We start from the raw sequence: 13,820 nt of genomic DNA on the forward strand, positions 1-13,820 counted from the left end.
GTTTGACTATAAAGTATTCACTGTGGGTCTGTTTATATAGCAGTGATTCTGATATTCACCATTATGGTGGAGGTTCATGGAAAAAAAAACAAGGATCTGGAAGATTATCTACAGAGAATGCTTGTTGAATGTAAGATTCAAAGTTTTATACATAGATCCCTTTGAAATGTTTTTTTAAAGTGTTAAAATATTTACTTCATAGTTTTCCCATTGGTGTTTTTTGCATGAAGTTAGCATTTTGTTTGTAATACGTTGATTTCTAATTTATTAGTTAATATCTTTAGGTGGTTCATTTTTCTACAATTCTAAAAATATACTCCCTAGAAACTGGCAATGTTTCAAAGAGCAATAATATTAATCTTTGTGAATTGAGCCCTTAATTATAAAGGGCCCGTCAAAAACTTTTTTAGCTTTTGCAGTTAAACCAAGTATGCATTTTTCTTATTAGTTTTAGATTTATTTATTTATTGCTTACTTTTGTCTCTATACATGCTCCAGTACAGTTAGTTTGTTTTTTTTTATGTAAAATGTAACCGTAAAGCCTGGGAACAGTCAAACATAAGTTAGGACACACAAAATATAAAGGTAGGCAGGAACGCAGTGAGGAACTATGGCAGAGAGATATTACAAATGGAGTCCACAGATTTTATTCCTGAAATATTTAATATTATCTATGGTCCTGACAACAGTTTTAAATATAATATCATTCAGAATTTATTGACCACATATAACCTGCAGTTGACCCCACTTTTGACCTTTACTCGACTTGCTTCAAACGATTATTACATTCCCATAGATTTGTATGAAGTGAATTAACATGGGCCCCTAAAGCAGGTAATGATCCAGTTACTAAAAAATAAAGTAACATTAACTCCTTAGTATTATCATAATGTGCAACTAACTAAATGTTAATAAGGGAACACTAAAAAAGGTTTTATTTTTCTTGTAATGATACTTTACTTGCTCCAGCCCCTGTTAGCTGGTGTATTATTAAAAGTTCGTGAATATTTACAGTGTAAGTGTCAGTGAATGATCATTGCAAGTAGCAGCAGTGGTCATTCAAGGAAAAGTCACTAGCTGGAACATGTGCATAGGCGCTCATTACCATGCACACTCTGCTCTGCTGTGGTCATTTTGCCCATTCATTCATTTTTATTGTCTTATATTCACATTGGAAGGGTACCAATGAAATTTCAGCTTTGTGAATATACTTTTGTTCTGTAAAGAGCTAAACGTTTATAAGCAAACCTGCCAGTATATTACCTTTTTCCAAATGTCAAATGGACATCTTGGCTTGCATCTAATTAGAAAGAACAATTAGTGTGTTATAACAACCCTTTTAGGATTTGTACTGGTTTAGCACAACTTTGAATTGATTTGAGAGATCACTCTTCATCCATAGACCTATTAGTTTTATTTCTTTAGATATTTTAGGTGAAAATGCGGTTTAAAACGCCTCTGTAGTTTTTCTTTTTTCATAAAATGAGAAGTTAGTGATGTTTCTGCAGATTTTAAGTTATACATTTACATTCAAAGTGGTTGCAATTATTTTTTTTGTATAAAAAGATGCATTAGAACCTTTTGTGGTTTTATCAAGAAATTCCTTCTAAAACTTCCCTATCACCATGCATGCTTTGTGGAGTTAAAGGCATATGATTACACAATGTTTAAAAAACATGGGAACTCTGTTCTAATTTCTGGTACTGTTAGTGAATCTCTAATTCACTAACCGATGACGCTTATAAATCAAAAAGTTTGGACTGGATGCATAACTTTGTGTGTTGCAGAAATGTGCATGTTAAAGCAACACACAATGAGCCTGATTTATTAAAGCCTCCCAAGGCAGAAGAGGATACACTGTCACCAGTGGGTGATTCAGCAAACTTGCAATTAATCTGGTCCAGAATTAAAAACATTAGCAAATGACTTTTAAAAAAATCCATTCTATGTTTGCTGAATCATGCAGCTTCACCGATGAAAGTGTATCTTCTCCAGCCTTGGGGAGCTTTAATAAATCAGGCCCAATATCTCACTATGCATTGAATAGTGTGTTGCAGTACCATTCTTTTTAAATTTCCAACACTTAATCACATTTTCCCCTCTGCTAAGGGGCATTGCAGACCATTAAAAATGAACAGGATGTCTTAACCTAATGTTATCATGGGTACACCATGCGGGTGTGATGTTGGCCTAAAGCTGCATACACACTCTAGATCAGTGTTTCTTGACCATTCTAACATGGAAGAACCCTTGAAATAACTTTCATGTCTTCAGGGAACCCCTTCTATAATTACTATATCCACAGCTCAGTATATTAATGTGGTGGTCAGTGGGAAGAATGTCACTCTTACATCCAAAAAGATCATCACTGAGAGGAACAATGTCACTTGAACTGAGAGGAACCCTAGTTGGAAAGCACTGCTCTAGATTATCATCTCCTGTAATTAATAATTTGGAATTGTCTTGGGTGAAAATCCAGCATGTGTACAGAGGTCCCCTGATGTTGTTCATCAATCCATCCTTGTAGATCAATCAATGATCAAATAAGAATAATCTACTTTTACCAGTGCTTACTCTAGTATTGTGTCTTTGAAGACCCTAACAAGGATTTGTGTCTGGTGAAAATGTGGATGAATATTATATTCACTAAATGGCACAAAATACTGTACATTGTCATTTTTTTAATTTTGTTATTTTTCTCTAAATGTTTGTCAGTTCATCATTAAAATTGACGCAGATATGTCTAATCACTAAGTGCAACAACTGCAAGTGGGTTCACTTTTATGTTTCTGAAGTTCTCCAATTTTTGGATTGAAGAACATACCACGTGTTAATTGTTACTTGATACCTTTGTCAGACTTTTCAGACCTTTTATGAAAACTTTTCAGCTACACCAATTTTACCCTGGGAGGTTACCAAGAAGAAAACGTCCAGATTTTATATTTATTTTGATGATTCATTCCAAGAAAAAAAAAACTCTCTCATGCTGATGTACTTGAAATTCTCATGTAAGCAGCACTTTCAGCTGTTAGAAACTCAAAATATCAGATGTTATTATTTCTGACAACAGTATTCCCTTACTGCAGAGATATTCTTGAGTTCTAGTAATACCTACATAGTAATAGACCAACAGACAGAATGAAATTGATCTACATGACTGGCATTTTCAGACACATTTCAGAAATCAATCCAATAGAGTTTTAATGTTCCAGGCACAAACTAAAGTGCAAACTAACAAAAAGATGTAATAAATGGAGACAACTTACATTTTCTAATTTAAATATTTGAAATAAAATAAGCCTTTTTCACGTACCATGCTGTTCTTTTGTAAAATCACTAAGGTCCAGTTAGTCACAATACCTGCTTCAATAGTAACCTTTATTTTTTTTTGTGTTGGGGAGAGTAGGGAAGAATAGAACTAATCTATGAAAGTGTTTGATAGTGACACAAGTGTTCCTCTGAGCCCCCCTAGGGCACCATAGTTAGGCTTTGTTGTTTTTTTCACCACCCACTGTTCATGATTGCTTTCCCCTACCTCTCTTGTGGGCATTATTGTTCTTCTTCAACCAGTGGCAGACATAGCCAACAGTGGGCCCCTGTGAACTGACTTGCCCCTCTTCCCCCCCCCAATCATGACTTGAACTGATTTGGGGACCCTCTGTCTCTTTCGTTGCCCCTTACTAGGCACTATTGTTTGCCCACCCACTCTGAGCACCAATGTTTCGCCCTTACCCCCTCCAAAAAAAAAACCGTACAGCAGCCCACTATTCCCTGCTGACACACATGCTCCTATCCACCCCACTGACCGACACTGGTTATTTTATTACCCCTATACACCAGGTATTTTTTATTCCCCTGAACACCAACATTGCACCAACACCAACTGCACATTTTTTTTGCCCACTGATGCCAGAGCATTTTTCTCCCCTAGGGATCACTGACGTCAGGGCACAACTGTTGGGCCAGTTTTCCTTACAAATATTATCAATGTAAGAGGCTGTATGATATATAACCTGTCCAAGTATGTTTTATTGTCTGCTATACCCTGTTGGCTGTGTAGCACATCACAAAGTGCTAAATCTCTCAATATGTGATATAAACGCCATAGTCCTTGATTAACAAAGTGTTAATTTATTGCAAACTACATTGATGATCAACAGTTGCAAAAATGAAGTTCTTGTTTAAGGTAGATTTGGACAAATTATATCTTTTTTTTTTTTTTTTTTTAGGTTTATGTACGTGAGTCTCTCACAGCACAGAAATTTGGGGTATTTTGTTGGTAAAATAATGGCATACTGTATGCAGTGTATATAAAAGTTACCTAATTTCAACCATTCCCAATATTTAACACAATTTGACCTTGTCTGTTTGTCAGGATCTGTGCTCTGCATGTTTTATCCTTGAAAAATTCCCTCAAGTTTAAAATTTGGGAGATATGTTTACTGTCTAGGTGACTCCACCAATGATTCCACCGGCCAGGAAGTGGGGAAAAAATCTGCCTTTTGACATGAAAATATGAATAACAGATTACAATAGTTTAAATATTTTGTGAAACAAGCCAAAATTAGCCGTGCATCAGTAGACAAACTCCATGCAGTTATGTCCTTAGAATTCAACACAGAATAACAAGGTATGGTATATACCTTTTATATGTCATCATTCCTTATGTGTTTTCTGTATAGTATAATCTCAACAATAAAAACGATTTTGTTCCCTAACCGTACAAAAAGCAGCAATGAATATAAGCAGACTCCAACGTGATGAGAAACATCTTGTACTCCTAAAATGGAATGGTTTGGCAAAGTGTTTATATAGCTTTCACTCACTTCATTCCTAACTACTCCTAATCCACATCGTCTGCTCTGCAGGAGTTTACATTCACAGAACTAAAAAAGACCTATTTGCTTTTCCATCTTGTTCTTAGTAGACTAAACAAAAATGAATAAGAGCATACTTATTTAATAAAACTGTGAAAACAGAAAAATGGGGAGTGCTGTAGTCATAGCAACCAATCAGCATCTATGCTGTACTAGTATGCTTAAAGCAGAACGAAACCCTAAAAAATGAGCAAGCAGGAAGGGGTTTTTTTTTATGCAAAAGACTGCAAACTATAGGGGTACACTTATTAAGGACTACTATAGGGTTCCCCTAATAGGGAATACTATAGGGTTTTACCTTAATAAGGACTGCTATAGGATTTTACCCTAATAAGGAATACTATGGGGTTCCACTAAAAGAAAATACTATGGGGTATTACCTTAATAAGGAATAATATAGGGCTGTACATTATAATGAATATTTTAGGGGTGCACTTAATAAGGGATACTATAGGGGTGTACCCTAATAAGGACTACTATAGGGGTGAAATTAATAAGTAATACTATAGGCATGTACTTAAAAAGGATTTCTATAGAGGTGTACTTAGTAAGGATTACTGTAGATGCATACTAATAAAGATTACTATAGGGATGCACTTAATAAGGATTACTATAGGGGTGTACTTAATAAGCAATACTATAGGGGTGCTCTTACCAATTACTATACTATAGCAATTACTATACGAGTGCATTTATTAAGGATTACTATAGGGGTGCACATAAGGATTACTATAGAGGTGTACTTAAAAAGGATTACTGTAGATGCATGCTTAACCCTGAGCGGAATCCCGAGTGTGACTTGGGGTAGCAAAAGGATGCTAAAAGCGGTAACCCCGAGTCACACTCGGGGTGGGTAAACCTATGGGAAAAAATAGTAAATCAAGTCTTACCTGATCCGCCCGCGCCCCGCATCGTCTTTCTTGTCTTCCCTCTTCCTTCGCGTCTTCTTTCTTCTTCCCCCGGTGTCTTCTGCACGCGGTGACGTTAGTGCGTGTGTGCGTACGTTGCCGGCGGGGAGGGAAATGCAAAATCCATTTGAATTGCATTCAATACAAGATAACTGAATTGAATGCAATACAGTGGATTTATGTGTAAAAGCAGAACATTGTATTTCATGGGCATTTATTTTACACAGTATAATATAATAGTATGAGTATATTATTTATTTTAAGATTACTATAGGCACTTAATAGGGACTACTATAGGGGTGCACATAATAAGAATTATCTTAGGGGGGGGGAATTAATAAACACACCCACATAGCTGTTGCCCCTCCACAAGTAGTTTGTGATGGTAAATGCAAATCTGGATCATCATCACTATCATCATTATCCATTGCAGAGGGAAAGCCTATATTCCCCAATGCGCTGCAATGTTTATATGTCTTATTAGAAATGACTGATTTATTAAAGCTTTCCAAGACTGGAGAACATAGACTGTCATGGATGAACCTGAGTGATACAGCAAACCTGGAATGGATTTCTTAAAATCTGTCTTTGCATGATCACCCAGGTTTTCCCTTGATAGTCTACCTTCTGCAATCCTGGAGAGATATGATAAATCAGGCCCATTGTGTTCATTGTAAATCAGCAGCACCTAGTGGACTAATTGAGAATGACAGGTCCTGATAAACCAATGTATTTCCAACATAAATTTATTCTACAGAAAACCCACATGTTTTTTTAAATATTACTTTAAAAAGTATTTTTGCAAATCAGGGTCTGGTCCTCGAAGGGCCAGGAGCTACACAAAAGTCACAGCAAATAGGCACAGCAATATTACTACATCTGTGAGTCATTTTGAAGTTCTGCCCTGTGTCAGAAAGAAGAAAGTTGACTTGCAGAAATCACCGGTATATTTGCTTCTCCTCTTTAATAAAGGTTTGCCCAGATTATTCACCAGCAAAATTTGCCCACAAGATTTTTCCAAAACATTTGCAAAATATTTAAAAGTAACCACTACTACACTTTTTTTAGGATTTGCCTAATTTTTACTTTGCCTATATTTAATTTACAAAGATTCACTCAGCACATGCCGTGCAATGGGGTAATCTGTAGAAAGAGGTGGGCAAATCCTGTGAAATCTTGCATCAGCAAGTTTATTTGTATTTTCACAAGTAAATCTCTAATAAATACACCCTTATGTCTATGAGATTCCCAATTGCATCAATAGAACGTGCACTAAATTGCTCATGGACTTATCTCATTGTACATTCTCAACATGCCTTGCTGAGATGCACATGTTGGAGCTTCATCACCCAGGGCCATCCAATTAAGATGGCCAGAGATTATAAATCCAGAAAAAGACCAGGAAAGATGTCTTCACTGCCAAGGGAGCTTGTGGATATCACATGGCTAGAGGTGTATAAAGCTGATTTTAGCACATTCACATTACAGAGGCTTATTTTACTTTATATTGCAATGTTTATTACATAGGCTTAAAAGTTATTTACATGGAAACACCAGAAAATGGGCTTATTGAGGATCTAACACACAATGGTCCTGATTTTTTTAAAGCAAGTGAAGAAGGGAAGGCGTTGGTACTCCTGCATCATAGGTCATCATTAAATAAATTGCATACAGTTTACAAAAGGATATTCAAAGTACAATATACCATTACTGTACCTTCATTCTGACTATTTTTTATACAAACTAGTTTCATTATATATGTTTTGAAGTGTACTGTCAGGTCTATTGTTATCAAGTCAACATGATGACTTAAAATAATATTTGAGATATAAAAATGATAGTTTAAATTCCCCTTAATAATGGAAATTCTCACCATGAGGCCAAGATACGTCAGTGTGAAGAATCCAGAAAAAAACACAAAGCATCCAAACAAAACAAGATAACGGAGCTGTTAATGTAATATTCATGGAAAACCCACAAAAAATGAATTCATTAAGAGAATTTATCTTTTTAAGTAGATATGACCCCGAAATTTGTGACATTTAAGTATCTATTTATCAAGTGAATATGACATTCACCAAACCATATATGGTGAAGACTCCTCTAAGTCTATGTCTTTTTAATTGATTTTGTCCCTAGATGTACACAGCCAGAAGGATGATACCACTTTCTACGTTTAAACTTATATTAGTGTTATCTCTGCATTCCATTCCTGTTTACCTGGGAGAGAAAAAAATCTACGAATGTGGTTATTTATTGGCTTTCCCTACCCTCTTATGATCTCCTCCTATCAGCATTTTCATTGTCAGTGCATATGCATGTAACACTTTTGCTTACAGTCCTTCCTATCGCCTCTGGTTTGATGACAAGTTTAATGTAAATGTTGATATCAAGTGAAATTTGTGCACTTTTTTAAATAATCTATATAACATGTCTTTTATATCGTTTTGAAGCTTACTTTCAAAGCTTATATAGAATTTGAGTGTTGGGACTTAAATCTACTTATACTGTTAGGGTATGTGTTGACTGTCTTTGTACTTGCTTTGGTGGCATCAGTTGGCCATCCGTTCGGGATAGTCATGATCTCATTCAGAATGGTTCACCAATGCAGTGACCTACAAATGACACCCTTCAAAGTTGCAGTTGACCTGCTTCAAGCAGGTTTTGCAGTCCGATAGACTTGTATAAGAATTCAAGTCATGTTCAAAACAAACAAAATCCTTTTGACATTGGTTCACATCATATAGGATGGCATAAATGAAATGTATTATGGTTTATTCTTCATACCAAGATTAATTGTTGACATTTTCTTAATCAGGGTAGCACCCAGGCTCGGCAGATTGGAGCAGTGGCCTATGTTGAATGTTCCTCCAAGGTGTCCGAGAACAGCGTGAGGGATGTCTTTCATGTCACCACTTTGGCTTCTGTTAACCGAATCCACAAGAACCTTAAGCGCAGCAACTCCAAGAGAGGACTGAAGCGCGTATCACAGCTACCTGGACGGACTGAACTGTTAAACGAGACAGAGATGCGCAAAGACCGGGCCAAGAGTTGTTCTATCATGTGAAAGTGTTCCTGTCTGCTGTATATAAAGTGTTTAGAGGTTAAACTTTATTCTGAGTAACAGGCATTCAGCTGACAAATGGCGGGTTTTTGCTTTGCCCAGTGTTGCGTATTCATAGTTAGCCTCTGGGCCATGACGTTTACAGTTAATTCTGGTTTACCTAGAGAAATATTAGATGGCTAAGGCAAATCAGTGGACAGATTAATTAACACAAAAACAGCGCATTGAGAGTTTGCTTTTTGTCCTGCTGATTCCGTTCTCATAATTGTATTTATCTGTGAATACAGCTCACGCCCATTGTACAGAACTAAAGGAAGGCGTCTGTGTAAAGCCTGTTTAACGTGTGTATATATGTATGTATGTTTATATGTATATATACACACAGATAGAGAGGTGTGGAAGAATGTGCTGGTTTGAGAAATGATTGTTGCAAAGCTATAATTAAATCAGTTTTATTGTTATATTGTTGTTTTGTGTTGTTTTTAGACATAACATACGCATTCACAGTCAGACACATTTCTAAGAATAATGTATAAAGGAAATTATAGGAATAATGTGTTCCAATACCTTGGTTGGGAAGGCATCATTGTACTTCAAAGGTCACATCAATACAACATTACAAACTAATTTCCCAGTAACAAAACACTTGCCTTCCCAGAAATAAATTGAAAGGATTTAATTAGACAGTATAACCATAAAGGTTATGGTAAGAAGGGATTTAAGGAATCAAAAAGCCTTGTATTAAAATCCATGCATAGTAAAGCCTTTGTAATGTTGCTAGAACAAGTCTCTTTTCTGTTCTGACCATGTCCTTCCAAACTAATGTTAGGCTTTTGCTGAAGCCGATCCTTAACCAATGTTTTACCTTGCCAACCACATAGTAGGCAATAAGTATTTTCATTTGCAAGTTGTTGTCAGGGCATGGGAATACCCCGACATCAGAAGCCAATGAAAACGTTATTATTGCATGGACAACAGGCTTGGCTTTTCAATGAAAATGGTGGTTAGCGTTTTCATTAGCTTGTGGTCTACCCCTTGCTCACCAGCCAATAAGAGCACTCATCACCATATATGAACAGCAATCTCTTTGGCCTGAATCTGAACAACATAACTAAAACACATCTTTTTCTGTTTTAAATTACAACATAAAAAGATTTTTCCCAATTTCAGGATGGCATGGTTGAGCCATGGAAGTCATCTCTTTTCACTGTGTTAGCCAAATGAACATCCAGAGCCGCTGGTGTATAGCAGCTTCACCGTAACCTGTATGGTATACTATCGTGCTGATCTCAAGTCTTGGGACATATTATAGAAGCCATGGTTCCAATATGTTGCACTGATATTAGCCGCAAAAGCCTGGAACAGCTGTATGCCGTTTGTAAGAAATGGCTTACAAATTAAAAACCTGGGTAAATGTGTATTATACAACGTTTCCTGATGTGCATTAGGCTTACTCTTATTTTGGGATTTGTGATGGAATAATAAATATGAATACCTTCTGTTATAGGAATCTATATACAATACATTAGGGTAATTTAAGCAAAATATAAACATTTTATTTGCATGTGTTTAAAGAACCCAAAAAACAAAGCCTTGCTTCCTGCCTTGCCACCTATAATACAAATTACGAGTTGATAATAGTGTTAAAATGCATCATTGCACTGCAATGATAAATGTGAGAGAATTGCTGTCATCCATGTGTCATGATTACATAGTCAGTATTATAAATAGGGGTATAATATACATATCTTGTAATATTCACATTTACCTGTATAGAATGTTTTTACTTGTACATTTGCACGTATAGAAACATTCTTGTCTGCTGTTATTGTACTGATCTTACTTGGTCAAGAATTGCAACCATTTGCTTCCTAATAGCAACTAATTTTGAAGAAATCCATTCCGTATTTATTGGATCACCTTGGTTCACCCATGATGTATTCACCAGTCATGGAGAACTGTAGTACATCAGGCCCCTTGCATCAGCTAGAAATGTTTTGTTTATTTAATTTAATATTTATTATTTAATCACTTTTCTTCTTAAGTTCTAACATAAAAGCCAAATGATATGTAATCCAAGATAAATATTTGAAAGGCTGAACAGACTCCTCAAGATAACATAGGATGTGTGTTCTAAATTTTTGATAAGATTATGGCAGTGGCAGATGTAGCCATCAGTGGCCCCTGTACAAAACTGACGTGGGCACTCCCCTGCTGAACTGACTTGGGGCCCCCATAAGACCGCAGTTGACTTAGGATGGTCCAGGGCCATTATGTAGCCGCACACTTTGCACCTTTTATGCTCGCCCCTGATCTATAGGTACTTTTTGCTCTCCTTAAACAGAAGAAACAAGGTTTCAGTGGTGTATTTAACACATCAAAGTTTATTATTGGTCCTACATATACTTTAACCTCCATAAATAAAATCTTTTCCACTAGGAGCAATCATGTGCCATATACAATTGTTAGATGCACATAGAATTCATGAAATTAACTTTAAAAAATTGCACATTACTACACAATGACTTTCGTCCATATTTATTTGTCCATGTTGCACATATTGGACCCTCTGTACATTGGAAGTAGGAGCGTCACTTGTCCCAGGCCTGAGTTCATCATATTTATTTTCTCTTGTCCCGCTCTGTAAATTTTACATTTTTTTATATTGCTAAACTGCAATGCCTTTCCAAGGACACTGTGCTAATGAGATTTAAATGGCATACAATGTAATATCCTAAAAGGTAGAGTGGAGCTTGATAAGAGGCGCTTTAATGTGACTTGTTTATGGGGGTCAAAAGGCAAAGCAGAGGAGCAGTGACATCTTCTAGCACAGTGAATGCTCCGTACTCATGGAAGAGATGAGGACATGGCACTTGGCAGCTAACGGAGTACATTCATTAAATAAAGAATCCAGAAAAATGAAATAAACATTCACTATAGGAAAGGGGGCAATAAATGAATCAGTAAAGAGACATTTTGTGATTTCCCTTCTACATTTCACTTTCCTTCACATAAGATTTACATGGAAATGTATGAAATGTCTCCACTATTTATGGAATACCTATTTGGAAGCTTAAATCCCACAGATTTCACATCTTCAGTTCATCACCAGGCTGTCTAATATCTAAAAACTGTTTACCTGAAAAAGATAATTATTTGATGTACATTTTTTAGCTTTGTTTTTCTCATGTTTTCATAATTATATTGAAGAGATTTGTAGACATTCTGGCTGAATGACAGCTGGTAGACAAAACAAAAGATTTTTTTTTTTGCTTTGTGTTGTGTTGATAGAGCTGAAAAGCATTTGCTCGTTGACAACAATTTAAGCTAAAAAAGACGGAATGTTCAGTTAAGTAGAGGCAAATAAATATCTTAAGAGAGCAGTAATAGAACACAACCTCAAACAAGTGCAATGAATGAGATTTGCTATTAGGAAGTTACACCACAATGCACTCTTGTGAAAGAATACATTTGTTAACTTACTTTTGGTAAGTTTTTTTCCCTTTTCATAACTGTGCCTTATAAATGTTATAGCTAGTAAACAGTAAGAACCTTAAAAACATATTTCTAGAAGCACATAATGATAGCTGCAATGTGTGCATTTTAGGGATTTGCCCTTCGTATTTTCATGGCTTTGTCCCATAAACATACTGCATATGGCATTCTGTCAATGGGTGCTTTAGAAATCAGGTAAAAGATCAGTAATCAGTAAATCACTTAGGCCGCATACACACCTGCAATTATTGTCATTGGAAAGGATCTTTCACAATCCTTTCCAACGACAAAAGACTGCACGATGCATGAATGAGCGCTGTACATACAGCACTATTCTGCTCTATGCAGAGGGGAGGGGGAGAACAACGGAGCGGCACCCTGCTGTGCACTCTCCCCTTTCCTTGCATTTCCCTTGACGGGCGCTGTACACACGCCGGATTATCGCCCGATATCGGCCCTGAGCTTTGGAACCTTTGGACGTCTGTACGTAGCTTAGGAGTTCATTGTGGGTTTACTTGATTTTGATTGGAATTTTTTTTACTTTTGATTCCCATAAAACTAATATGGGAGAAGCAGGCACAGAGCAAAAAAAGCCTGTTGGCATTGGCTCATGCATATTTGTTTCCTAATTTCTAATATCACCATACCAGTGTTGCTGCTGTAGGCAAATCTTACCCTTGTGAACTAGAAGGGCTTCCTCTGTCTCTCCCATTCAAGATCACTCCCTCTTAGTTGTACTGCATTCTCTAGTATATGACATAAAAAGGCCAATGCCCCCCACCACCAAGGAGCAGTAAGAGGGCTCATAGGAGTTGTAGTCTGATGGGGCACACCAATCTGTACATGAGGACATGTAGGGAGCCCTGACAAACTTCTCCCGCTGGCCCTTATAGCTATACTTAATGGTTGGACAACCTATAATGATGTCACAGGAATATGACAATATCTCCCAAATAAGCAAGGTGATACAAGTATCTACATACATTATAAGGAAGCTTTTTTTCATAAAAGCACAGCAGAGTGTATTTACTGCTTGAGGATTACCCCATAGGATACTATTGGCAACAAAATATCATATATCATTGAACTTTATGAACTTTCATCAATTTTATATGCTTCCATGACCGCCCCTTTACTCCCAAAAAAAGTACTATTGAGCTTATAATGTGATGTTCATGATGGATGAGGCAGAAGTATTGGAGCGCTATTTAACGCAGCATGATTCATGGAAAAATAATACCTGCCTACCTCAAGAGAAACATATAGATTGGTTTGCTAAGTGTCTTAGAACAATTGCAACATGTCATAATAGGTTTCCATATAGCACAGTGGCACAAATGCCATACAATCACCACATAAAATGGCCACAAGGAATTAAAACCACTTTTAAATCACCGGTCAGATGTAAATCACTTTATCATAGTGGTACGATATTATATCCCACTTATGTGGTCACATACTAGTACTCCTTTATGA

The 13,820-nt window shown here is 36.5% G+C and overlaps 1 protein-coding gene across 1 annotated transcript in view; it reads left to right on the top strand.

The window, feature by feature from the left end:
- The window catches only part of RND2 (Rho family GTPase 2), an 84,878-nt gene extending 75,568 nt beyond the window's left edge, over positions 1-9,310 (top strand). Inside the window, exon 5 of the mRNA XM_072404019.1 lies at positions 8,604-9,310. Within this exon, the coding sequence (XP_072260120.1) occupies positions 8,604-8,852 (249 nt within the window). The 3' untranslated portion in view covers positions 8,853-9,310. The remainder of the gene's footprint in view (positions 1-8,603) is intronic.
- Positions 9,311-13,820: the final 4,510 nt, after the last annotated feature.

Source organism: Pyxicephalus adspersus, chromosome 3 (genome assembly GCF_032062135.1).
Source record: "Pyxicephalus adspersus chromosome 3, UCB_Pads_2.0, whole genome shotgun sequence".
NCBI lineage: Eukaryota > Metazoa > Chordata > Amphibia > Anura > Pyxicephalidae > Pyxicephalus > Pyxicephalus adspersus.